Source organism: Cyanistes caeruleus, chromosome 11 (genome assembly GCF_971803275.1).
Source record: "Cyanistes caeruleus chromosome 11, bCyaCae1.hap1.1, whole genome shotgun sequence".
In the NCBI taxonomy this organism is placed as follows: Eukaryota; Metazoa; Chordata; class Aves; order Passeriformes; family Paridae; genus Cyanistes; species Cyanistes caeruleus.
Window position 1 is genome coordinate 722,557 of NC_141711.1, and position 25,032 is coordinate 747,588.

The 25,032-nt window shown below is 55.7% G+C and overlaps 2 protein-coding genes across 2 annotated transcripts in view; one reads left to right on the forward strand and one right to left on the reverse strand.

The window, feature by feature from the left end:
* The window catches only part of RAD18 (RAD18 E3 ubiquitin protein ligase), a 49,068-nt gene extending 42,878 nt beyond the window's left edge, over positions 1 to 6,190 (forward strand). Inside the window, exon 13 of the mRNA XM_086845532.1 lies at positions 5,921 to 6,190. Within this exon, the coding sequence (XP_086701658.1) occupies positions 5,921 to 6,179 (259 nt within the window). The 3' untranslated portion in view covers positions 6,180 to 6,190. The remainder of the gene's footprint in view (positions 1 to 5,920) is intronic.
* On the reverse strand, positions 2,951 to 7,492 carry CAV3 (caveolin 3). Its single transcript, XM_023935020.2, has 2 exons — positions 7,331 to 7,492; positions 2,951 to 4,373 (listed from the first exon to the last, which is right to left on the reverse strand). The coding sequence occupies exons 1-2, from the start codon at positions 7,442 to 7,444 to the stop codon at positions 4,032 to 4,034; spliced, it is 456 nt and encodes a 151-aa protein (XP_023790788.2). The 5' UTR covers positions 7,445 to 7,492; the 3' UTR covers positions 2,951 to 4,031.
* Positions 7,493 to 25,032: the final 17,540 nt, after the last annotated feature.

Sequence of the window (25,032 nt, forward strand, 5' to 3'; positions counted from 1 at the left end):
CAGCCCTGCCCCGTGCCCTGCAGCCCTGCACCATGCCCTGCCCCGTGCCCTGCAGCCCTGCACCTCTGCACCGTGCCCTGCAGCCCTGCAGAATGCCTGCCCTGCAGCCCTGCAGCCCTGCACCGTGCCCTGCAGCCCTGCAGCCCCGCACCCCTGCCTGGGCACAGCCAGGGGCACTCCTGTGCTGGCCGGAGCCTGGAGCGGGCACGGCTGGCCTGGGCAGCGGGGCCCTGGCCCGGTGTGCTGAGCAGCTCCTGCAGAGGCTCTGGGGGATCCGGGCTGGGCTCCCTGGGCTCTGGCAGGGACACATCGCGTCCCCGAGCTGTCCCCGAGGCCAGGCTTGGCTCTGGGGTCCCCGCGGATCCCACCAGTGACCATCGCTCCAGTGACCTTCGCTTGCTCCATAGCGCACGGGGCACGCTCACGACATGGATTTTATTGTTAACAAACACTGCAGATGAAGTTCTCTGACTGTGGCAGGTGGCAGGCAGGAGGGAGGTGTGGGGGGAGCGCTGGGCTGAGGGAGGGAAGGGGACGGATGGGAAACAAGGCTGAAACACCGGAACACCAAAATACACTGAAACACACTGAAACACACCAAAACACACCAAAACACACCAAAACACACCAAAACACACCAAAACAGCACAGCCAGCTGTGCTCACAGCCACTGCCCCAGCACCGGGACCTGCACCAGTGGCACGGAGCTGCTGTGACACGGGCACTGCATGGGGACACGGCTGGGGCTCTCAAAGGGTGATGCCATTTGGCCTTTCATGATGGGAAAGAACATGAAAAATGCATTTAAATGTGTCTTTTATTTCTTCACTTCACCAGTGGCTCCATTTGCACTTTTCCTATCCTGACATTGATTTTTTGGTGGGAGCTCCAAGTGATCTCTCAGCACGTTTGCTGATGGGTTGAAGTCCTCAGGACACTGTAGAACATTTTCCTCCCACGTTCACCTTCCTTCTCCTTGAGAGTCACAAACTCCTGCACAAAACAAGGAAGGAGGGGTCTCCCTTTCTGGAGAGTCTGAGGGCCTGGAGCATCCTCCATCTGCCAGGGAGGAACGGGAGCAGGGCAGTGGATGTTACCGGGAGGGATGCACGCAGCAGAGGGGGAGCTTTGGCACACCCAGGGAATTGCCCTGCAGCCCTGGCTGCAGTTTCTGGTGGTGTCTGGGGGTCAGGCAGGGCCATGCCCCACGCCTGGAGGTGCTGCAGCTGAGGTGCCATGGCTGAGCTCCTGTGCTCTGTGGCAGAGCGGGGACAGGAGAGCAGCCGTGGGAATGTCCCAGGTGAATGCACGGCCAAACAGCTTTTCAGGAGGGTCAGAGGTGCTGACAGGTGAGCAGTGTGTGCCCCAGGGGTTGGGAACCCAGGGAGCAATATGGTGGGGACAGCAGCATTTCAGGTTTTTTTGGTTCAGGCAGTGAACTACTAGAACAACAACAAATTAGAAGTATAAGCCCAATATACAATTGATTTTAATTACTTTATTCTCACAAAAAGTGAAATGGTTTTTGAGGCTTCCCCTCCTCCCATAATTACCTAAATATTTATTTTTTTTTTTAATCACTCCATCCTTCTTGGGCCCTGATGTTGCTGGAGCTTGGGTGCCACACTGCTATGGAGTAACAGCACTATACAATCCCAAGCCCTTGGAAGAGGTCCAGTAGAAAACCTGGCTCCCTCTCACCCTTGGCGTGGCACCAGAGGAGTCTTTGGCTCCAAGTCTTTGTTGGAAGCCAAGGGAAGGCGCACATGGAGACAATTGAGAACAGCCTCTGAACATCGAGACCTCCTGGGCCCGGGTTCAGCAAAGCACTTAAGGCTGGAGCCAAAAGAGCATTCAAGGGCCTCAAAGTGAAAGTGCAGCTCTGAAGAAGAGGGACCGACAAATTAATTGACAGCACAGGGGAGGAAACAGCTCTGAACTGCACCTTTTGCTCCTCACTCCCCCCTCCCCGGGGCCGGAGCAGCAGGGGCCCGGCAGAGGCTCCTTCCTCCTGCCCTGGGGCGAGCCCGGGATGCTGAGGGAGGGCACTGGTGGGATGTGAGTCCCTCCTGCTGGGCAGAGCCCGAGGGCTCAGCGTGGTCCTGTCCCTCCTGCAGCCCCCCTGGCTCAGTGCCAGCCCCAGGACACGGCAGAGGACCGGCCCTGGCCGCGGGGGAACGCGCACTGCTGTGCCTGGCGCTAACTCGGCATCCACCCAACGCCCCTGCAGTGAGGACTGGCCCTGGGAAACCAACCTAAGCTTTGCCTAGAGCCCAGCTTGTCTCTGAGTGAGGTTCCCAAAAGCTGAGTGTCCCCCCTGCCCTCCCAGCGCTCGGGGCCATGCTCAGGGCTGGCTCCAGCTGCACTGTCCTGCTCTGGATCCTGCTCTGGATCCTGCTCTGGATCCTGCTCTGGGTCCTGCTCTGCGTCCTGCTCTGGATCCTGCTCTGGGTCCTGCTCTGGGTCCTGCTCTGGATCCTGCTCTGGATCCTGCTCTGGGTCCTGCTCTGGATCCTGCTCTGGGTCCTGCTCTGGGTCCTGCTCTGGGTCCTGCTCTGGATCCTGCTCTGGGTCCTGCTCTGCGTCCTGCTCTGGACCCTGCTCTGGATCCTGCTCTGGAGCCTGCTCTGGAGCCTGCTCTGGGTCCTGCTCTGGGTCCTGCTCTGGGTCCTGCTCTGGGTCCTGCTCTGGATCCTGCTCTGGGTCCTGCTCTGGATCCTGCTCTGGGTCCTGCTCTGGGTCCTGCTCTGGGTCCTGCTCTGGATCCTGCTCTGGGTCCTGCTCTGCGTCCTGCTCTGGACCCTGCTCTGCGTCCTGCTCTGGAGCCTGCTCTGGATCCTGCTCTGGGTCCTGCTCTGGATCCTGCTCTGGGTCCTGCTCTGGGTCCTGCTCTGGGTCCTGCTCTGGAGCCTGCTCTGGGTCCTGCTCTGGGTCCTGCTCTGGATCCTGCTCTGGGTCCTGCTCTGGGTCCTGCTCTGGGTCCTGCTCTGGGTCCTGCTCTGGAGCCTGCTCTGGATCCTGCTCTGGATCCTGCTCTGGGTCCTGCTCTGGGTCCTGCTCTGGATCCTGCTCTGGATCCTGCTCTGGGTCCTGCTCTGGATCCTGCCCTGGATCCTGCTCTGGGTCCTGCTCTGGATCCTGCTCTGGATCCTGCTCTGGGTCCTGCTCTGGATCCTGCCCTGGATCCTGCTCTGGATCCTGCTCTGGAGCCTGCTCTGGGTCCTGCTCTGGATCCTGCTCTGGATCCTGCCCAACTCAATGGCGCTGCACAATTAAATACATAATTAATTGAGCATCAAAGTGCCACAAGCGGGTTTGCAGCTGGCAGTGGCCCAGGATCAGCTCACGCTCTCAGAGCAGACACAACATGTCATGCATGGCCTGGTCTGGCTCTCACAGCTTGGCTGAAATGCAAGTACACATGAAAAACAGTTTGGTTCTATCCCTGAAAGTTTTGTGCAGTGGTTTAACGCAGAAGCTCCCACCACAGCAATCGTTTGTCACAAACAATAACTCCTGTCAGGGAGTTTGTGTCAGTGCCAGCCCAGCCTGAAGGGATGGAGCAGTGGGCAGGATTTGCTCAGGGGCCAGCAGCAGCTCTGCAGCCTCACTGCTCACCCGGCACCTGCAGGCTGTGCCCAGGGCTGTGGGCCAGGGGGTGCTGCCGCCCCTCTGCAGGAACTCCTGGGGGTCCTGGAGGGCAGAGGGGTCTCTCTGGGCTGTTCCCTGAGCCTTGGTGGGCTTCTCTTCTCCTAAGGCTTTGGGATGGAGTGAGGAGCAGCATGGCCTGCCTCCATGCACAGAGAGCATCCCCAAGAGCCACTGCTGCTGTGGGGTCCTGCCATGATGCACGGTTCCCGTGTCACAGGTGTCCCTGTGCAGTCCCCTCACTGGGCAGGGTGTCTGTGTGTCCCTGTGTGGGTCCCTCACTGCAGGGTGTCCGTGTGTCCGTGTGTCCGTGTGTCCGTGTGTCCCTGTGCCCAGCCTGCACAGAGGGGTTGTGCCAGGGCTGCTGGGGCAGCTGCCAGGACCTAAATCTCCTTCCGGACAGCGACTCGGATGTTGCTGCAGATCTTGGAGAGCGCCTCAAAGAGGGGGTCACAGAAGGTGTGGATGCAGAGGGAGTAGATCCGGCTGACACACTGGATCTCGATCAGGTAGCTCTTGATGCAGGGCACCACTGCCCAGATGTGGCAGAAGGAGATGAGGGCGAAGAGGAAGCCCCAGACGATGGCCAGGGGCACGCCCAGGACGGCAGAGAGCAGCCGGTAGCACCAGTACTTGCTGACGGTGAAGGTGGTGTAGCTGCTTTTCCAGACGCCGTCGAAGCTGTACGTTCCCACGGGCTCAGCTATCACATCCTCAAAATCCACCTGGGAGGAGAGCAGACGGACACGAGGGAGGTTTGGGGGTCAGCAAAGGCCCCGACACAAGGATGAGGGGCTGCACGAGGGGAGAGCAGATCCCGGCTGGAGGGGCCTGGGGAGAGGGGACCGTGCTGGGGGTGCTCCCTGTGCCCACAGCCCCGAGCAGGGATGGAGATGGCTCAGGGCTCCTGGCACTGCCCGGGGCCAGCAGAGGGGGCTCAGCCCCATGGGTGGGTGGGGATGTGAGGGTGACAGTCCCTGTCCCATCCCCTGATGTGGGGAATCAGGTGCGAGGCCAGGCAGGAGCCCTTGGAACAGGAGCTGTGCGTGGGAGTGCTGGCTGCAGCAGCGGCCAGAGCCCATTCCTGCCCTTTTTTAGCATTCAGGGACGGGGCTGCCCACTCGGCAGGAAGGTGTTTGTGCTAATAAAGATCCAGCAGCCCTCTGGATTTATGGATTATTTATTTATACACATAGGATGGGGTGCTCAGTGCTGTTCTGTCCATGTTCCTCCTGGGGAAGGAGGAACAAACAGCCCTGCCCTTGCTGTCTGTGCAGGCACTGGGAGTGTCTCTGAGTGACACACACTCCCCAAAACTCCACGCAGAGACCCCCCTGGGGTGTAATTCACTTCCAGGGAATATGGAAGCAGCTATTTGTCTTGTAAAGCAGCCCGGCCTCCCCTCTGGCAGCTGACGTGTCTGTACATTCGTGTTAAATCACAATATTCATTCTGCTTTTGGATCACAAAATTTGCACTTGGATCACAAAATCACTCTGTGTCATCTTTAATTTCCTGGAGTGAGCAGGAGATGCTGAGAGAAGCATTGACAATGAGGAGCCAGCAGCCCCAAGAGCTGGCCCTGAGGTGCCATCAGCAGCCCCTGGAAAGCCCCGGTTTGCTGGGGACTAGCCCAGGTGTGCTGGGGACTAGCCCAGGTGTGCTGGGGACTAGCCCAGGTTTGCTGGGGACTAGCCCAGGTGTGCTGGGGACTAGCCCCGGTGTGCTGGGGACTAGCCCAGGTGTGCTGGGGACTAGCCCAGGTGTGCTGGGGACTAGCCCAGGTAACTGCCCGGCTGCCAGGTGAGCTCATAAGGGATCAATGAATGCAGGGAGCAGGGGGGTATCAGGCAGAGGCTCTGCCCCACTGCTCCTGCTGCCATCACACTGGGAGGGGGCCTGGAGGGGCAGTGGAGGCTCAGAATCAGTCTGAGTCTGGATCCTGGGACCAGCACATGCAGCTACTGTTCCTTTGTAGATCTGTGGAACCATTTAGGGTGGGAAAACTCTGCTAAGGTTGCCCAGTCCAGCCAGGCATTGCTCTGCTGCTGTGCTTGGAGGTTTGTGAAGCTGTGCAAAGCCTCTGTGGCCAGTGCCACTGCTGTAAGGTGACCCCAAACTCTGCCTGTTGCTTTGTGATGCTCAGGGTGTTTATCCAGGGCCAGGTGAGCCCTTCATCCTGTGGGGCACTGCATCCCCTGGCTGTTCCCTGTTCTTCCAGAGCACTCCCTGGGGTTGGATGTGCCTCTGGCTGTCCCTGGGACAGGGTGAGCAGCAGCAGCAGCAGCAGCAGCAGCAGCAGCAGCAGCAGGAGCAGCAGCAGCAGCAGGAGCAGCAGCAGCAGCAGCAGCAGCAGCAGCAGCAGCAGCAGCAGCAGCAGGAGCAGCAGCAGCAGCAGGAGCAGCAGCAGCAGCAGCAGCAGCAGCAGCAGCAGCAGCAGCAGCAGCAGGAGCAGCAGCAGGGTGAGCTGTGCTCCTGTCCCGGGCTGGCTCTGCCCTCCCTCCCCAGCCCTCTCGGCCGGGCTATTTTAAGGTGGAGGAATGCTGAGCTCTGAAAGCTTCCAGTGCTGGTGGGGCAGCAGCCATGGGACAGGGGGAGCTTGGAAGGTCTCTTCAGGCTTTGGAGATCCTTGAGAGGGAAAAGGCAGGGCTGTGCTGGGAGAGAGGCTGGTGAGAGGCCTGTGGATGGCCGGGATGGCAGTGGCATCGTCACCAGGAGCAGCTGGGGAGCCCCAAAGCGCTGCCTGGCCCTGGGGTGAGTGGGCTGGGGGCTCTCCTGCTCCCTGCTGCCGTGGCAGAGTGCTGCTCCCCTGGCCTGGCCCCTCTCCTGGTGCATGGCAGGGATGCTGGGCACGAGGCTGGGGATGCTGAGGTGTCAGGCAGCTGTCACGGGCAGGTCTCACAGCAAGGAGCCATCCGTGGCTGTCACTGTCACAGCTCAGCCAAGGGAGTTTGGTTTGACCACGCTGTGGCCATAATGGGCGTAATGGTGTTTAATGCCCAAATCCAGGTTTGTGTTTCAGCAGTGCTGTCAAGCCCGTTACAAAGCCTGTGTGAGCAGCTCTGTGCCCGCTGTCCCTTCTGCTGTGACAGTCACCAACAGTTTTAACAAAGCCCTTCCACCTCCTCCTGTTCTCCTTTGGGCTGGAATTATCTTTGGCTAACAGAGACAAATTTTGTTTGCAATTGTAAGGGAGTCTAGAGGAAGCCCAGGAGTTAGAGTGGGAATTCCTCTCGGTCAGAGAGGGAGGGAGCTGGTGGCTGCTGCACCTCTGGGCTGCCCTGGGGGGAACAATCTCCCACAAACATGACAACACACACCAAACATTCCAGTACTGAGACTGTGGTGTCTTGAAGGCCAGCAGCCTTTTTCCAATATCCCTTAAACTGGTTATGCTTAATTCCTGTGTTATTTTTGGCTGCCAGCTTATTGGTACAGAGGAAGGCGTCTCCATAAATTTTCAAGCCACAATGAAACCGGAGAGCCCATTCAAGGAATGGGAAATGTGGCGTTAGCTGGAGGCAGAGCTGCCTCCCAGCCAGTGTTTCTGGGTGCCCAGCCAGCAGGGCTGTCACCTCTGGGGACACACGGGCAGGCACCAACAGCCAAACACACACCGAGCTCTGGAACCCAAATCCTGCTTGCAGTGGTGCTTCTCCAGCACAGTGAGGGACAGCCCTACCTTCACCACGTCCTCGTTGATGTGCTTGGGGTCTCTGTTGACCAGGTCGATCTCCTTGGTGTGCTGGTCCTTGATGATGATCCGCTCCTCCAGCTGGCTCCTGTCCTCTGCCATGGCTGTGTGTGCACCCGGCTGTGCTGGGAGCACTGGGACAGCACTGGGGAGCACCGCCTGCAGCAGCTGCCCTGTGCCCTGGCACTGCTCCAGGCTAAAATTAATGTCCTGGCTCCCGAGCCCGCCCGGCAGTGTCCCTTAAAGGGGCTTTTCTGGGGCCAGCCCCTGTGCTGTCACCTCAGGGGGATGGCATGCGTGTGGGCGGCCGGTGGCCTTTGCGCCAGGGCGGGGGTGGCAGGGGGGGTGTGCAGCCCCCAGCCCAGCTGTGCCGCTGGGATTTTACCCTTGTGTGGGAGAAACAATGCCCAAACTGGGACAGAAGTCCTCAAAAGCCTGAAAGAAACCGTTTATGAATCTGTAAATGAAGCAGCTTGGGGAGACAGGAATCACATCTATAAATATCACCCAGAGAAGCCACACTGCCCTGGGATGGCCAGCGCTCCTCAGGGTCCTTTCAGAGCCCAGGAAAAGGCTTGTGGTGCCAGCCCAGGTTCCTTAGGTTCCAGCTTTTTCATCCATGGAAACTCGAGGAAACCCAAGACCAACACTCAGAACCATAGTGGTGGAAATATCTCCTCCAGGGACACTCAGTGTATTAATGAAGGTTTATTTAACTTGGGCTGTACTTTGCTAATCCTCCTCCATGTCTCCTGTGAGCTCCTGCCTTTCATGATCTGAAGAGTTGCTTAAAAGTAACGCTTTTGTGAAAAAAGCACTCCACAAAGTAGGGGTACAGGAGGGGGTGATTAAATCCCTAAGGAGGGGACAGAGGGGTGGCTGTGTGTCCCTAAGGAAGGGGCAGGGGATGGCTGTGTGTCCCTAAGGAGGGGACAGAGGGGTGGCTGTGTGTCCCTAAGGAAGGGGCAGAGGGGTGGCTGTGTGTCCCTAAGGAAGGGGCAGGGGATGGCTGTGTGTCCCTAAGGAGGGGACAGAGGGGTGGCTGTGTGTCCCTAAGGAGGGGACAGAGGGGTGGCTGTGTGTCCCTAAGGAGGGGACAGAGGGGTGGCTGTGTGTCCCTAAGGAGGGGACAGAGGGGTGGCTGTGTGTCCCCTCGAGGACTGGCAGCTCCCCAGGCAGGCTGGAGGAGCCCACACCAGTGCTGAAGGTGGCAGTGCCACCGCAGAGCCCAAGAGCGTGGCTGGCACTGCACTGAGGTATTTTAAGGCAAAAGGCTCTGCTGCCTTCCAAAAGCAGCAGAGCCTGGGCAGGGCTGTCCTTACCAAGCCCTTGTGGCCCCGTCCCTGGGCTTTTGGAGCGGGCCATGGTGGTGCCCTGGGGTGAGACATCCTCGCTCCAAGCGAGGTGGATGAGCTGCTCACAGACCTCCCTGAGGACACAAAGGGACACAAAGGGCAGAAGCGGGCACAGGAAGGACGTGAGCCACAGCACCGTGCCCAGACACAGCCATGGAGAGGGGCAGGCTCCGGGGAGGCTTTGCCTGCCTCTGGGGCTGTGCCTTGCGGCAGTGTGTGCCGCAGGGACAGCCAGGGACAGCCGGCCCTGCCCCAGAGCCATTGCTGCTGGCACCAATGAGTCACAGCCCCGCTTTGGCTGTCCCCGCCCGGCCGGGCTCGGCTGTCCCGGAGGAGGAGGAGGAGGAGGAGGAGGAGGAGGAGGAGGCACAGCCCCGCAGCCCGGCGTGCGGGCACTGAGCGTGTCCCAGCCCCGAGAGGCAGGGGGACATTGTGCTGCTCTGCGGCTGCTATAAATAAATGTATTTCCGAGTACTTTCAGGCTGTGAATGGGACACGGTGTAAAAGCGGGGTCACACAGGCGGGGCAGGGGTGGGCAGAGCGCAGGGACACCTGCTCAGCGCTGCTCCGGCCCATCTGCTGGGCAGATCTGCCCCAAAATAGACGCCGTGGAGGTTCTCCTCACTGAAATCCAAACCTCTCATTGTGGGAACACTTGTTAAGAAAGCCGGTGGCACATTTCCCTCTGCAGAAACGGGGAGCACTGCCACCCTGAGCTGCCCTGAATGTGCTCTCAGGGGCAGCGCTGCTTTTGGGAACAGACTGTCACACCTGGGGAGAACCAGCCTGCAGGACTGGGGACCGGGAAGCCTTCTAGGAGTCAGAGAAATAACCTGCTGCTAGGACTCAGCAAGTAAAATAGATTCATTTCTCTTGAGCAGAGAAGGATAAAGCAGAAAGGAAGCTCACTGAGATCCAAGCTCCTGTGAAAATGAACACACCATAAAGGCAGTGAAGGAACAGTGAAGAAGGAGAAATTGGGAGCGTGGCTCTCCTCTCTGTTAGATCACTGAGGAATCCAGCCCTGCCTGAGCTCTTTGTGCCAGAGCCCTCGTGGGGAAAGTCTTGCTTTGGGCATTGTCCTGCAAGGGGCTCTTGTGTTTAGGTGGTCCCTCAGCCCACCAGGACTGATGGACAGAGGATGCTGAGGGCAGGGATGCGTTGGCATTAGCTCTGAAGAGACAGCGGAAATCGTGGCTGGCAAATACCAGTTTGAGCAGAAGCTCTGTCATGTTTAATATCAATTAAAATTAAATTTCACAGAGGAAGTACAGGGGAACGGTAATTTATCATTCGAGTTGTTGTCTTAGTTTGTTTCTATACAAGGAGTCTTGCCCTTTAAAAGAGAGAGAAAGTCTATGAATATCAGATTCCTGCCCCTGTGATCCACATCCAGCAATCTCTCTGCACCCTGGTCTCTGCTGTAGGAAGGGCTGGGGATCCTGGTGGGATGCTGGGGCTGGTGGCTGCTGCCTCTCTGCAGCCAGTGGAGCAGGCTCTGGGCTGTCCTTGTGGAAATCCTCCTTTATTCTTTTGTCTAGGTTCTTTATTTCTTATGAAGCCCCTCAGTGCAGATGAGGCTGGGAGAGCTCAGCTGTGACACCACATGAGGCTGCATTTCATCCCAGGTCTGGGAGCTACAGCTCTTCCCCTGTGTCAGTGTTCAGCCTTACAAGGCTGTGTTTCTGTGGCACTGGGCTGGGGGCCCCGAGGGCAGCAGCAGCCCAAACGGGCAGCAGGGGTACTTGAAGCCAGAGGCAAAAGCTGACAAGTTTGTGAGCACCTAATATCCCAGCTTAGCATGCTGACAGCTGCTGGAAAGCAGGGCTGCAGAGACTGGCAAATATAGCAACAGGAGGAGAGCCTCCCGTCCCCCTCTCCATGGCAGGAGGGTTTCATGTGGCAGAGTGTGAGATGTGCCCCTGGCAAAGCTGCTCAGGTAAAAACCTGTCCCAAGCCCCTGGCAGCAGTTCCTGGGCTGTCAGGGGCAGCAGTTCCTGGGGTGTCAGGGGCAGCAGTTCCTGGGCTGTCAGGGGCAGCAGTTCCTGGGGTGTCAGAGGCAGCAGTTCCTGGGGTGTCAGGGGCAGCAGTTCCTGGGGTGTCAGGGGCAGCAGTTCCTGGGGTGTCAGGGGCAGCAGTTCCTGGGGTGTCAGGGGCAGCAGTTCCTGGGGTGTGAGGGGCAGCAGTTCCTGGGGTGTCAGAGGCAGCAGTTCCTGGGGTGTCAGAGGCAGCAGTTCCTGGGGTGTCAGAGGCAGCAGTTCCTGGGGTGTGAGGGGCAGCAGTTCCTGGGGTGTCAGGGGCAGCAGTTCCTGGGGTGTCAGGGGCAGCAGTTCCTGGGGTGTGAGGGGCAGCAGTTCCTGGGGTGTCAGAGGCAGCAGTTCCTGGGGTGTCAGAGGCAGCAGTTCCTGGGGTGTCAGAGGCAGCAGTTCCTGGGGTGTGAGGGGCAGCAGTTCCTGGGCTGTCAGGGGCAGCAGTTCCTGGGGTGTCAGGGGCAGCAGTTCCTGGGGTGTCAGAGGCAGCAGGGTGCTGCTGCAGGGATTCCCAGGCTGTCCCAGAGTGAGCTGTGCCCTGCAGGTGCCCTGAACACGGAGCTGTGCCTGCCCTGGCCGAGCTGTGCCTGTCACAGTTGCAGGGATGCTGAGCAGAGCTCTGGGCTGAGCTGGCTTCTCCCCCCATTTCTGCCTTGTCTCCACCAGCCCAGAGGCCATTCTCACTCCCAGCAGTGACCAACACCAGGAGGAAGCATTACCTCCACTCCCCCCCCCTTCCAGACCTTATTTATTGAAAGCAAACAAACCACGTGTCTTGGGCAAATATTATGACATTTCATTATTCATACTTGGTGTGATAAGTGAGCTGGTTTAGGGGCTGTGGTTGATGATTTATTTAGTTTGGATGTGGATATAAATCCAGTCTGTGGAGGAAGCACTGTAACTCTGTAGGAATGCGGATGCTCTCGTGTCCATTGGAGCATAGCCAGTACCCAGCACCTAATTTGTGGTGTTTTAATGCAAGCAGGGGACACAAACACATTTGTAATGTTGTAGGAACCAGCAGTGCCCAAGATCTGAGTAGTAGAAGGCTCATATTGGCTTATTAGATGGAGAAGGGAAATTCAATTTAAAAGAAATATTTATTTAGTGTATAAAATTATTGATTTCTCTGCTCAGAATAAAAGGGAGAAATAGAATAAATACTCTTTATTTTGTTCCATTGCCTTTGTGTTGCAGACAGGCTTTGGGGATTTCAGCTGGGACTGTCCATGTTCATATCAACATCCATGGCAGGCACAGGAGGCTGCACACGGAGCTTGTCCAGGCGTGGTGACAGTGACAATCCCACTGCCACTGTGCTTCCCCCACGTCTGTCTGGGCTCAGCTCTCCGTGCATGGACCAGGGCAGGACACAGCTGCTCCTGCTGTGCCCCACAGCTGGGCCCAAGATGTAATTTTGGCTCAGGGCTTCCTGGGCTCTCTGGGGTGGGTATAACTGAATGGCAAGCTGTGTTCTAGGAGAAAAATGCTTCAGCTGCAAGGCAAGCTGCTGAGGGCTGGAAAAAACAACAGGTTTTGGAGCCCCTTTGAGCACACAAGATCCAAACCTTGTGAAGTGCTGGTCCTGCTGCAGGCAAAGCTGCTCAGAGACCCCCAAGGGGCTTGGGCATGCTGAGATCTGTGAGCCTGCTCCAGGGCTGTGCTGGGGCTTTCCAGGAGTTAATGCTGAACTATTTGTATTTTTATGGGTGTTGCTGACTGGGACTATTTATGGCAGAACTGAAGGAATTAATATTCATAACTTCCCCTGACTGTGCCATATAAATCAGGAGTGGCTGTCACAGCGGGCCCCTGTTCCAGCCACGGCGTGGCAGTGGCTCAGAGGTGGCTGGACACTCTTGGTGCACAAATTAAAGCTTTAGGAAAGAGCTCTGCTGCTGCCAAGCCACACCCTCAGTGCCCCTGTGGGGAAGGTGAGCCTCCTCCCGAGGGCAGGTATCCATGGACAGGACATTTCTGGGCTCTCCCGTGCAGACCTGCACCTCCAGGACCTTCCAGGCACGGCTCTGGGGCTTTGCAGGTGGATCCCAGCTCTGCAGGACGTGGTGGGCACTGCCCCAGAGCCCTGCTGGGCCCTGACAGGGCTGAGCCCCTCTGAGGAAGGGAGAGGGTGGTGGGAGAGCCCCAGCAGACTGCTCAGGGGGGTGTGAGCAGGTCTGAGTGTGCCTCACACGGCAGCAGAGCTTCGTGGGGACCTCCAAGACAAGAGGTGACACCTGGGGGTGTCTGTGCTGCAGGAACACGGGGATGTGTCCACCTTGCTCTGGAGTGCCCTGGTGGCCCCATCTGCACCAGGAGAGAAGGGACAGGCTGGGGGGGCTCAGAGAAACTGGCTGAGCCTGAACTAGAGGGAAAAGATGGCCAAAAAAGGAATAAGAAAAATAATTATTGATGATATAAGAGATGGGTGGAAAAAAATAGAAGAGGGTCAGCAAGATCCCAGCTCTGACAGAATCAAAAGGGATTATGTTCATGTGTGTAAATCCCCCACTGGAAGTGGATTCCATATGTGGAAGAAAAACAATGCTGTTTTTCTCCTTCTACACACTATTTCTGGTGCTCTCTAAAGTCATGCCCCAAGACTCGATGGTATTTCATGAAGAACCTGCTCAGCCCTCAGGACAAGCAGTGCCAGAGTCCAGAAACACAGACACTGCAAGAACCACGATTGAACAAATGTTATTCTTTCCCTTGTTTTTATTATAAGAAAAGGCATTTGGCAAGAAAGCTTCATCACTTTGGAGACTGACACCTTCCATCACTTAAGCTCTACCTATGATATGGGTATACCTATTATACCTTAGATATGGGGAGGGGAAACTGCACATCCCTGAAAAGAAGCAAAGGGTGCTGGAGGTCCTGGGGGAGGGAGCAGGGAGAGCTGGAGGCTGGGCCTGTCCTGGGCACAGCTGCTGATGTTCCCTGTGCTGCAAAAGCCACTCCATGAGCTGGGGCTCGGTGCTTCAGCCTGGCAGTGCAGGGTCACTCCCCACTGACCTGCCCCAGGGGGAATGGTGAGCTCAACCAACCCTGGCCCCAGTGACGAGGAGTAGCCTGAAGCCCTACTGTGATTGTTGATTTTTTCTTGGAAAAAGCCAAAATTGTTTGTCCTTAGGACGTTGGTGGTTACAAGCAAAGGGCAACATTTTCCAATACTATTTTCCCAGAGAAATACAAATACATGTGAGTATTTTGTGTGCTCATGCCTGGTTTGACACGTTCTTGGCTGCAAATGCTCTTCCTCTATTGAACCTGAGCAATCACAAACCCCAGACTGACATTTTCCACTCAATTTTCCCCAATGGTAATGTGTGGATGCTTTGAGGATGGCTGCAGGGAGAAGGGATGGCTTTGTTTGCACATCTGTTAGGAGTTCCAGGTTTGCTGTAGCTCATGGGGAGCTCTGCCCCAGGGCCAGGTGTCTGCTGAGAGTCCTTTGCTCCCTGGGTTTTCAGTCCATGTGTTTCCACTCTGCTGTCCCATCTCTGTGGCTAAAACAAGGCTTTTTGTGACCACCCTGCTGCTGGGGATGGTCTCAAACAGCCCTGGGGCTCTGGGCACTTCCAGGTCTCTGCTTTGGGAATCCACATCACACGTTTTGCAGTTTGGCTCCAGTTCAGGGCAGAGGTCCTGGGCTGCTCTGTGCTGCCTTGGACCCAACCTTTTCCTGCCATTGCTTTGCAGACTCTATTGTCATTGTTTGTGGCTGTTCAAAGGCTGTGCAATGAAAATATGAGTGACCCTCTGATGCTTTGAGCCCAGTGCCTGCTGGGGGTGGAGCTGGCAGCTGCTGCAGTAGGTCCTGGTTTGCTTTGCTGGGCTTTTTTTTTTTCCTGCAGAAACTTAGGGCAAAGACTCTGCCTTGGAAAATCCAGGAGATGAGGAGGAGAAAGGTGCTCTCCTGGGCCTCTGGGCTGGGGTATGCTCACAGCCTGGGCATGGAGATGGGAATCACAGGATGGTTTGGGTTGGAAGAGACCTTAAGGATCATCTCATGGGCAGGGACAGCTGCCATGAGAGAACCTTGTTCCAGCCCAGTCTGGAGCGCTGCCGGGGGTGGCACATCCGCAGCTCAGCCGGACCCACCTCGCGTCTCCTCCCCCTGCCTGGCTTGCCACCATACCACTTTGTTCCTTTAGGATGAGTGTTTTGGGATGTGCAGAAGCCCAGAGAGCTGGGGTTACTGCTGGGCTCTCCCTTCCAGGTGCTCCTGGCTGTGGCTGCTCTGAGCTGAGCCGTGGCTGGCATCGAGAGTGTGCCCAGTGCTTGAAACGGCATCGCTGTGCTCTGGAGACAGGACAGCCCTGGGGCTGAGGTGAGGCTTGAAAGGAGCTGTGGCTGTCACAAGCAGAACAGGGTGTTTGAGAACACAACCCTCAGCTTCCCCAGTGGCTGTGGAACCACATCCAGCCCGTGTTCATCAACAGGCCAAGGCTCCTTTTATAGTAAAAGCAAATACTGGAGGGGCTTGGGGCCAAACACCACTTTTTTGTCATTCTGCATTGCTGGTGTGATTTCCAGAGCTCTGAGCTGTCAAATCCTGACCAGAGGAGGGAGAAGAGATGATGGCTGGCACCTTTTGGAGCTGGGCTGTGGCACCACCAACCCCCAGGGTGTGGAGCAATCTCCCCTTCCTTGTTACATGGACACGGCTCCTCTTACTTTAAAATGTCCTTAATGAGCTAAATATCCTAAAGGGCTGCTGCTGCCTGCAGTGTTATATCCTCCCTAAACAAAGGGCATTTTCTACTTGGTGTGGAACACAGAGGAGGGGAAAGAAAGATGTAAGCAAGGAGGAAAGACAGATGTAAGCACTTCTGGCTTTATTTTAGACAGTTTAAATGCAGTGGTGGCTGGAGCAGGAGTCTAGAAAATCTCTTTGCACATTGCAAAGAGTAAGGGCTGGGAATTTAAATTTTCTCCTGTGTAGAACTCTGTGAAATTTTCTTTATTTTAAAAAAGTTTTTGTTTTGAACCTTTAAAGTAGGTAAAAAAAAAAATGTTTCACAGCGGTAACTGGAGAACAGATGTGCTCCTTGGAGCTTTGAGTAAAAAATGGATGTTGCAATCAATATACCAGCCTTGAATATTTTATCAAACTGGAATTATTTAACTACAGTTTTGATGCTGATCAATAGAGTGTGGAAGACTGTAGGACATGTGGGATTTTGAGGCTATTAAAACCAGCAGCCGAGTGAGAGGCTGTGGGGACTGTTCTGCTGTCTCACAGCACCATCTAGTGAGGGCTGCCGGGGAAAGAGCATCCTCCTCCTCCTCCTCCTCCTCCTGAACCCCCGGGAGCAGCCTTCTCCTTTGCCTGGCTCCCGTTTCCCTCGGGGAAAGCTGGATCTGCTGGATTTGCCTCCTAAAGGAATCAGCCCAAGTGTGCTGTGGTTTTTACCAGGAGCAGGCGGCGGAGCCCTCTGCCTGCCTGGGCTGGGGAGCTGTGGGTGGGATGGAGAGCTGGGAGGTTGGAAAGCTGGGAGGTTGGAAAGCTGGAAGGATGGAAGGTTGGAAGGTTGGAAGGATGGAAGGGCAGAAGGATGGAAGGTTGGAAGGCTGGAAGGCTGGAAAGCTGGGAGGTTGGAAGGATGGAAGGTTGGAAGGATGGAAGGTTGGAAGGTTGGAAGGCTGGAAGGATGGAAGGATAGAAGGATGGAAGGATGGAAGGCTGGAAGGTTGGAAGGTTGGAAGGTTGGAAGGTTAGAAAGCTGTGAGGTTGGAAAGCTGGAAGGATGGAAAGATGGAAGGCTGGAAGGATGGAAGGTTGGAAGGTTGGAAGGATGGAAGGTTGGAAGGTTGGAAGGATGGAAGGCTGGAAGGATGGAAGGTTGGAAAGCTGTGAGGTTGGAAAGCTGGAAGGATGGAAAGCTGGAAGGTTGGAAGGTTGGAAGGATGGAAGGTTGGAAAGCTGGAAGGTTGGAAGGTTGGAAGGATGGAAGGCTGGAAGGATGGAAGGATGGAAGGATGGAAGGATGGAAGGTTGGAAAGCTGTGAGGTTGGAAAGCTGGAAGGATGGAAAGCTGGAAGGTTGGAAGGTTGGAAGGGCAGAAGGTTGGAAGGGCAGAAGGCTGGAAGGTTGGAAAGCTGGAAGGATGGAAGGATGGAAGGTTGGAAAGCTGGAAAGCTGGTGGAAAGCTGTGAGGTTGGCAGTGGCCTCAGGGAATGGGCTGCTCCTGCCCCTTGAGGAAGAGGGCTGTGTGTGTGTGCAGGGGAGAAGGCAATGCCCTGAAGTGCCGTGATTCCATCCCGAGTCCCTTCTGCAGGTGTTTGTGCTGAAGCAGAGGTGAGCACACACCTGACTGTGCTGGGGAAGGTCCCTTTAGAGCCCCAATGGCCGGCAGGCACTGTTGGTAAATGCCTGCTGTTGTCCCCTCTCCCTGCAGCACCATGTGAAGAAATTTTATGGATCTGAAACATTAGGAGCCGGCACAACTTCCAGTGTTGGCAGGGGGTGTCCAGCCCCAGGAACTCACCCAGGGCAGGGGCAGCTCTGGCCCTGAGCAGCGATGGAGAGCGTGGGGCTCATCAGGAGAGACTCAACAGGCAAGATCTTGCTTCTCTTTAACAGGAGAGACTTCAACAGGGGCTTTTCCCAAAGTGATGTGGCTGTGTGTGGGTCCCCTGGGCTCCTCAGGCTGCAGAGGCACTGCCAGTGATCCTCACCTCTCCCCTGCCCTGCCGGGTGACCCTGGAGGTGCTCCTGGCACACCGGTGGCAATTTGTCACTCTGGGAGTGTCTCCTGGGCTTTGTCCTGCAGCACCCGGCTCTCCCCTGGGCCCAGAGCTTGGCACTATCCCGATATTCCAGCTGCAAATGCCAGAGCACATGTTTGTTTTAAACTCACTGGGCTGTAACTTGCAGTTCTGGATTTCTGGGAAAGGTTCTGCTCCACGGGCCTGTTCTGCCAGAGTTATTGTTACTCGTTAGAACAAGCAGCTCTTGGTGCACTTCTATGTTCATTGCCTCTTTCCTTCATGGCTTCATGATAAGAAAAGATAACTCCAGCCCTGGCTTGAAGCTCTGCTCTTCTGCTTGCACTAATAATTGTATTTTAATGGCTCCAGATAAAAGATTAGCACTTGATTTTGGCAAAGATCTGCTTTTACTGCTTAAAATAGTCTGGACTGTACATTTTGTATGGGCAAGTGGCATTAAAAATTATTTGTACCCACCCAAAGGAACAAACCCCAACTATTTGTACTCCTGGGATAAGTCATCAGGAAGTGTAGAGATAGGACAAGGAGTGATGGGTGCAAAATGAAAGAGGGGAAATTTAGATTAGAGAGAAATTGTTCCCAGTCTGTGATTGCAGGGTAAAGGCACCTTGGAGAAGTCAGGAGTGCAGCTGGGCTGTGCTGGGCTCTGGGCAGGCTGGTGCCTGTGCCCGTGTCCCTTTGGGTGGGGTGCACTGAGATGGAAAGATAAAATACCGTGTCACTGGGCAGATTTAGTGCTGTGGCTGGAGCAGAGTGTCGGGACGTGCCTGAAGGTCTGTCACCTGTCACAGGGGGTGCTGAGGTGTTGATAAGGGCCAGCGCACCAATTTCATGCTGAAAGTGCTTCTCCTGTATCTGTAAATATTATTTTAGTGAACTGTCCATCTGTGCTCAGCCCAGTGTTGGGTTTCTAAGCGCCCAGAAAGGTCAGGCCGGGCTGTTTTTAGTGCTGTGTTGGATGAGGAGGTGTTTTCCAGCTGTTTGCAGGGCTGGGGTCGGTGCTGCCGGGGCAGTGACATCTGGCAAAGGAGAGGGCAGAGGGGCTGGGGCAGGGTGAGAGCACCTTGTGCTGCTGGGAGCGTGGCTCCTGCCCACACTGGGGTCAGCACAGCCTGAACCTGCAAACCCCAGAGCCTTGTTGCAGCTGTGCTATCACAAGGCCTGTATTTGTATTGTATTTGTATTCCAAAGCAGAGTGGATTTCAGGTGTCAGGTTCATCCTGTCCCGGGGTGACCTGGCAGAGCTGTCCGAGCTCACCCCAGCCCAGCCCCAGGCTGGAGACTCCTGGTGCCACATCCAGGAGGAGCTGCCCTGGCTGCTGGTGCTGGGCACTGGGTTCTGCTGCTCTGCCCTGTTCAGGAGCAGCTCCTGCCCAGCCCTGCTAACCCCCAACCCCCTGTTTAATGCTGTTAAACACAACAAATCAGTTCCACACCACCGGGGCTTTCCTTGGCTGTTGCTTTGGGGGCTTTGGTGGCTTGTTCCAGTGAAGGGAAACCCAGGATCGGTGTTGTGAGGATCCATCAGGTCCTTCTGTACAGCTCTGCTTTCCCTCGGGTCACGCTCTTCACATGCACTTAAAGGTGTGAACACTCCTAAGCGCTCGCCCTTTGAGCTCTTTAGTGTCATTCTCGGCAGTTTTGAACTGCTCACACATTTCAGAGCACAAAAATAGAAAAGAGGCTTTCCGAAAGTGTCTCCAGCACAGCAGGAGCGGCAGCAGCGAGCCCCTGGCACCGCCGCCGGTGCCACGCTGAGGAGTCTCTGCTTTTCTGCGGCTGTACTTCTTGACTCAGCTATTCATAAACTCTGCTTTCAAGTAATATGTTAAAAATAACCATTTCCTGGAGCAAAGTCTCTGTCCCCGGTGTCGTGGGAGGGGAGGAAAGGGGTGGCACAGGGCTGTGGCCGGAGGTGTCACACATTGCAGAGCCCAGCGACCCCGGGGTGTGACAATCATCCCTTCCAGCTCAAACCACATCCCATCGTCTGCCAGCTAATTCTCAGATGGCCTGGACACTCTCCCCACCCCCTGAGGATGAAGCTCCTGTTTGCTCTGGGTGTGACTGAGATGCTGAATCCATTTTACCGATTTACTTCTCACTAGGGAGTTCCTGCAGAGCTCCTTGCTCAGCACCCCTTGGGAACCTGTGCTCCTACACCTCAAGAACAGCCTCTCCTGCACGAGGGATGTGACATTTCCAGTGAAGTTTGTGGGCTTTTATTTTCATGGGAAGAAATAATGGAGCCATTAATTTTGCTGCCCATGATCTCTGAAGAAATGTCCAATAAATCAGTGGGTGGATGACACCCCGAGCCTCTCCCTGTGCCGTCAGACCGGGTCCTGTGGCCAGGCTGGCATTTTCTGCCTCCTCTGTGTGCTCTTTTCCTGCCTGGATGGAATTTTTAATCTGCTGCAATATGAAGGTCACTTTCATAGGCTGAGTAACATCAGGGAGTTTGGACATCGGGAGGACTGATTGTTCCCAGTGGTTATTTTTAGAGTGATACCTGAGGAAACAAACAGCCCACGTCCCACGAGCAGAATGAAAATAAGTTGGAAACTTTAAGGAAAACGCTGCCAGAGCTGGGGCCCTGCCCCTCAGCCCCGTGCTCTCCTGCCTTCCAGGAGTGTGTGCAGTGCTGAGCTGGGCAGCTGCAGCTTCTCACCTGCTTCCACACACAGTGTCTGGGGCTTTGGAGAGCTCCTGGAGCCTTTCTGTGCCGGGCTGCTCAGCCCTGCCCGGGCTGGGGCTCTGCTCTGGCCATCCAGCAGCGCTGGTCTGTGTGGAGATGCTGCAGGATGGGGAGAGGGGGGTGCAGATGCTGCAGGATGGGGAGAGGGGGGTGCAGATGATGCAGGATGGGGGTGCAGATGATGCAGGATGGGGATGCAGATGATGCAGGATGGGGATGCAGATGATGCAGGATGGGGATGCAGATGCTGCAGGATGTGGAGATGGGGGTGCAGATGATGCAGGATGTGGAGATGGGGGTGCAGATGATGCAGGATGAGGGTGCAGATGATGCAAGATGGGGATGCAGATGATGCAGGATGGGGATGCAGATGCTGCAGGATGTGGGTTCACATCATGCAGGATGAGGGTTACACATCGTGCAGGATGAGCGCTGGTGTCCCTTGAGCCCTCCGGAGCCCTTGGTGAGCGCTCCAGGGCTGTCCTTGGCCCTGCAGGGCTCTGCCAGCCGCGCACGGGGTCAGTGTTGCTCCACTCCAGCAGGGCCCGGGCTCCGGGAGCGCAGGACAGGGAAGGGACACAAACCCTGCACGGTGCCCGAGGCACCCTCTGGCCCCTGCCGGCCCGCTCGGTTCCTTGGAACGGGAGGGACCTGGGCCCGAATCCTGCACGTCCCCTGGTGCCTTCTGTGCCCCTGGGTGGCCGGGTGACCCCGAGGGACCGTCAGGACAGGGGTGAGTGCGGGGCACTGATTGCTCTGGCAGCTCCGCTCTCCAGCCCTGGCTGCAGCTGCCGAGCCGGGACGGGCCAGGTGAGGAGGAGATTCCCACGGCACACCTGGCAGTGCCTGGCACACCTGGCAGTGCCTGGCACACCTGGCAGTGCATTGACACACCTGGCAGTGCCTGGCACACCTGGCAGTGCCTGGCACACCTGGCAGTGCATTGACACACCTGGCAGTGCATTGACACACCTGGCCATTCCATGACACACCTGGCAGTGCCTGGCACACCTGGCAGTGCCTGACACACCTGGCAGTGCATTGACACACCTGGCAGTGCATTGACACGCCTGGCAGTGCATTGACACGCCTGGCAGTGCAGGACACACCTGGCAGTGCCAGGGCACCCAGGCCATTCCCAGACTGAAGGGGACCCCCAGCTCCTGGGGATGGTGATGGGCACCTCACTGGAGTTCTCATTTCTGGCTTTTTTCTCATTACGTGCCAGGCAGAGCAGTCAGAGACCTCTTCCTGTTGCTTTTTCCTCTGTAAGTTTGGGGACAACTCTTGCCACAGCCTTATCCAGAAGCAGTGCTGGATAATCTGTCCTCTTCCAAAGGAAATTCCTTTTCTGACATTAGCAGAACATTTGTTTGTGTGACAGATCCCATTTAGCTTTTGACAAGCTCACTAGATGGTCAATTTATTTCACTTTTTAAGTGAAATAATTAATAAAGGAAAGGAATTGCTTTCTTTTGCCAGCCCTACAGAGACATTTGCCTTTGTGAAATAATTTTTATTTATGTCTCCTTTAATGGCTGTGTAGCACAATTTTATAGCTTTGGATTGTGTCCGTTAGGAGCAGGATTTTATCACTGAATTTAGATGCAGGAAGCGTGTGTGTGCATAATGCAAGATACCCCAGGTCTGCGGGCAGCTCCATGCAGGAATAATCCGGCAGTGTCCCATCGGTGCCCGGGGGAGCTGGGCAGTCCCCGTGTGCTCCTGTTCCTCTGAGCTGTTCCTCTGAGCTCCTGTTCCTCTCAGCTCCTGTTCCTCTGAGCTCCTGTTCCTCTGAGCTCCTGTTCCTCTGAGCTGTTCCTCTCAGCTCCTGTTCCTCTGAGCTGTTCCTCTGAGCTCCTGTTCCTCTGAGCTCCTGTTCCTGTTCCTCTGAGCTCCTGTTCCTCTGAGCTCCTGTTCCTCTGAGCTCCTGTTCCTGTTCCTCTGAGCTGTTCCTCTGAGATCCTGTTCCTCTGAGCTCCTGTTCCTCTCAGCTCCTGTTCCTCTCAGCTCCTGTTCCTCTCAGCTCCTGTTCCTCTGAGCTCCTGTTCCTCTGAGCTCCTGTTCCTGTTCCTCTGAGCTGTTCCTCTGAGATCCTGTTCCTCTGAGCTCCTGTTCCTCTCAGCTCCTGTTCCTCTCAGCTCCTGTTCCTCTCAGCTCCTGTTCCTCTGAGCTCCTGTTCCTCTGAGCTGTTCCTCCAAGCTCCTGTTCCTCTGGCCTCCTGTTCCTCTGAGCTTGGCTGTCTCCTGCTCTCTCTCCGAGCTTTGGGCAGCTGCCGGTACCTCCCGGCTCCCCCTGCCCCCCAAAACCCCTGGTGCTCCCTCCTGGTGCTGCTGGGGCCCGCAGGGACGCAGAGCTGGGATGTCCAAAGCCTGCCCAGGCAGCACAAACTCCTTCCCCCGCGGTGAGGCCACCAGGGCTGGGGATGGGGCTGGGAGGAGCTGAACTTTCCTCTGCACCCTGCGAGCGAGGCGAGAGCTCGGGCAGGAGGGGCAGCAACTGCTCCAGAGCCCTTCAGCTCGCTGGGATGGATCTGGACACAGCTCCTGGGCAGGAGAAACTGAGGCACGGCTGGACAGGGGAAACTGAGGCACGGCTGGACAGATCGGTCGGGGACCGGCTGCGCTCCGAGGTTGCACGGCCAGCGCAGCCGGGAGAATTATTACCACCCTCTGTTTTATCCAAACAATGATCTTTAAAGGAGGAAAAAAAAAAAAAAAGAAGGGACTGTTCTAAAAGTGCTTTGTTTATGCGGCTCCATTAAGTTTGGAATAACAGAGATGGTATCGCGTAATCGAGGCAGTCACTCTAAAGCACGAATCCGCCGGGGCCAATGATGGCTCGGAGAGCCCCAGTGAATCAGCTGTTAACTGCTGCTGAGCCAGGGGATGCTCCTGCATCCGCCACAGCCGGGCCAGCAGCCTCTGCCCAGCCGCGCTCGCCTCCGCACCGGGCCGAGCTGAGCTTGTCCCCGATCGCATGGACACGTCCGTTCTTTGACTAATCCCGCATTCACCAGTAGATTCCAGGCTGGCATTTGCCATTTGTTCTTCCCAGGCAAGGCGCTGCAGGGCCCGGGGGATGGATGGATGATGGATGGATGATGGATGGATGATGGATGGATGATGGATGGATGGATGGATGATGGATGGATGGATGGATGGATGGATGGATGGATGGATGATGGATGGATGATGGATGATGGATGATGGATGGATGGATGGATGGATGGATGATGGATGGATGGATGATGGATGGATGGATGGATGGATGATGGATGATGGATGGATGGATGGATGATGGATGATGGATGGATGGATGGATGGATGGATGGATGGATGGATGGATGATGGATGGATGGATGGATGATGGATGGATGGATGGATGATGGATGGATGGATGATGGATGATGGATGGATGATGGATGATGAATGGATGGATGGATGATGGATGGATGATCAATGGATGGATGGATGGATGGATGGATGGATGATGGATGGATGATGGATGATGAATGGATGGATGAATGATGGATGGATGGATAGATGGATGATAGATGGATGATGGATGGATGGATGGATGGATGGATGGATGATGGATGGATGGATGGATGGATGATGGATGATGGATGGATGATGGATGGATGGATGATGGATGGATGATGGATGGATGGATGGATGGATGGATGATGGATGGATGGATGGATGGATGGATGGATGGATGATGGATGGATGGATGGATGATGGATGGATGGATGATGGATGGATGATGGATGGATGGATGGATGGATGGATGGATGGATGATGGATGGATGGATGATGGATGGATGGATGGATGATGGATGGATGGATGATGGATGGATGATGGATGGATGGATGGATGGATGGATGGATGGATGATGGATGGATGGATGATGGATGGATGATGGATGGATGGATGATGGATGGATGGATGGATGGATGATGGATGGATGATGGATGGATGGATGATGGATGGATGGATGATGGATGGATGATCAATGGATGGATGGATGGATGGATGGATGGATGGATGATGGATGGATGATGGATGATGGATGGATGATGGATGATGGATGATGGATGGATGGATGATGGATGGATGGATGGATGGATGGATGATGGATGGATGATGGAGGATGGATGGATGGATGGATGGATGATGGATGGATGGATGATGGATGGATGATGGATGGATGGATGGATGGATGGATGATGGATGGATGATGGATGATGGATGATGGATGGATGGATGATGGATGGATGGATGATGGATGGATGATGGATGATGGATGGATGATGGTTGGATGGATGATGGATGGATGATGGATGATGGATGGATGATGGATGATGGATGGATGATGGATGATGGATGGATGGATGGATGGATGGATGATGGATGGATGGATGGATGGATGATGGATGGATGGATGATGGATGATGGATGGATGATGGATGATGGGTGGATGGATGGATGGATGGATGGATGGATGATGGATGGATGGATGATGGATGATGGATGGATGATGGTTGGATGGATGATGGATGATGGATGGATGGATGGATGATGGATGGATGATGGATGGATGGATGGATGGATGGATGGATGGATGGATGATGGATGGATGGAAGGGGAATCGCTGACTGCCGGAGCTGCACACCCCGAGCCAGGGAATCACCGCGGATCCACGGAGCTCGGACACTGCGGGCTCCAGAATCCCCATTAAAATTCCGTGTTTCTGCTTCCACAGGGCAGCAGCGGGGCTTGTGCGACCTGTCCCGGGGAGGAGCAGCTCCAGCAGCGGGGGGTGACCTGCTCAGGCAGGTGCCCAGGTCAGTGACTTTT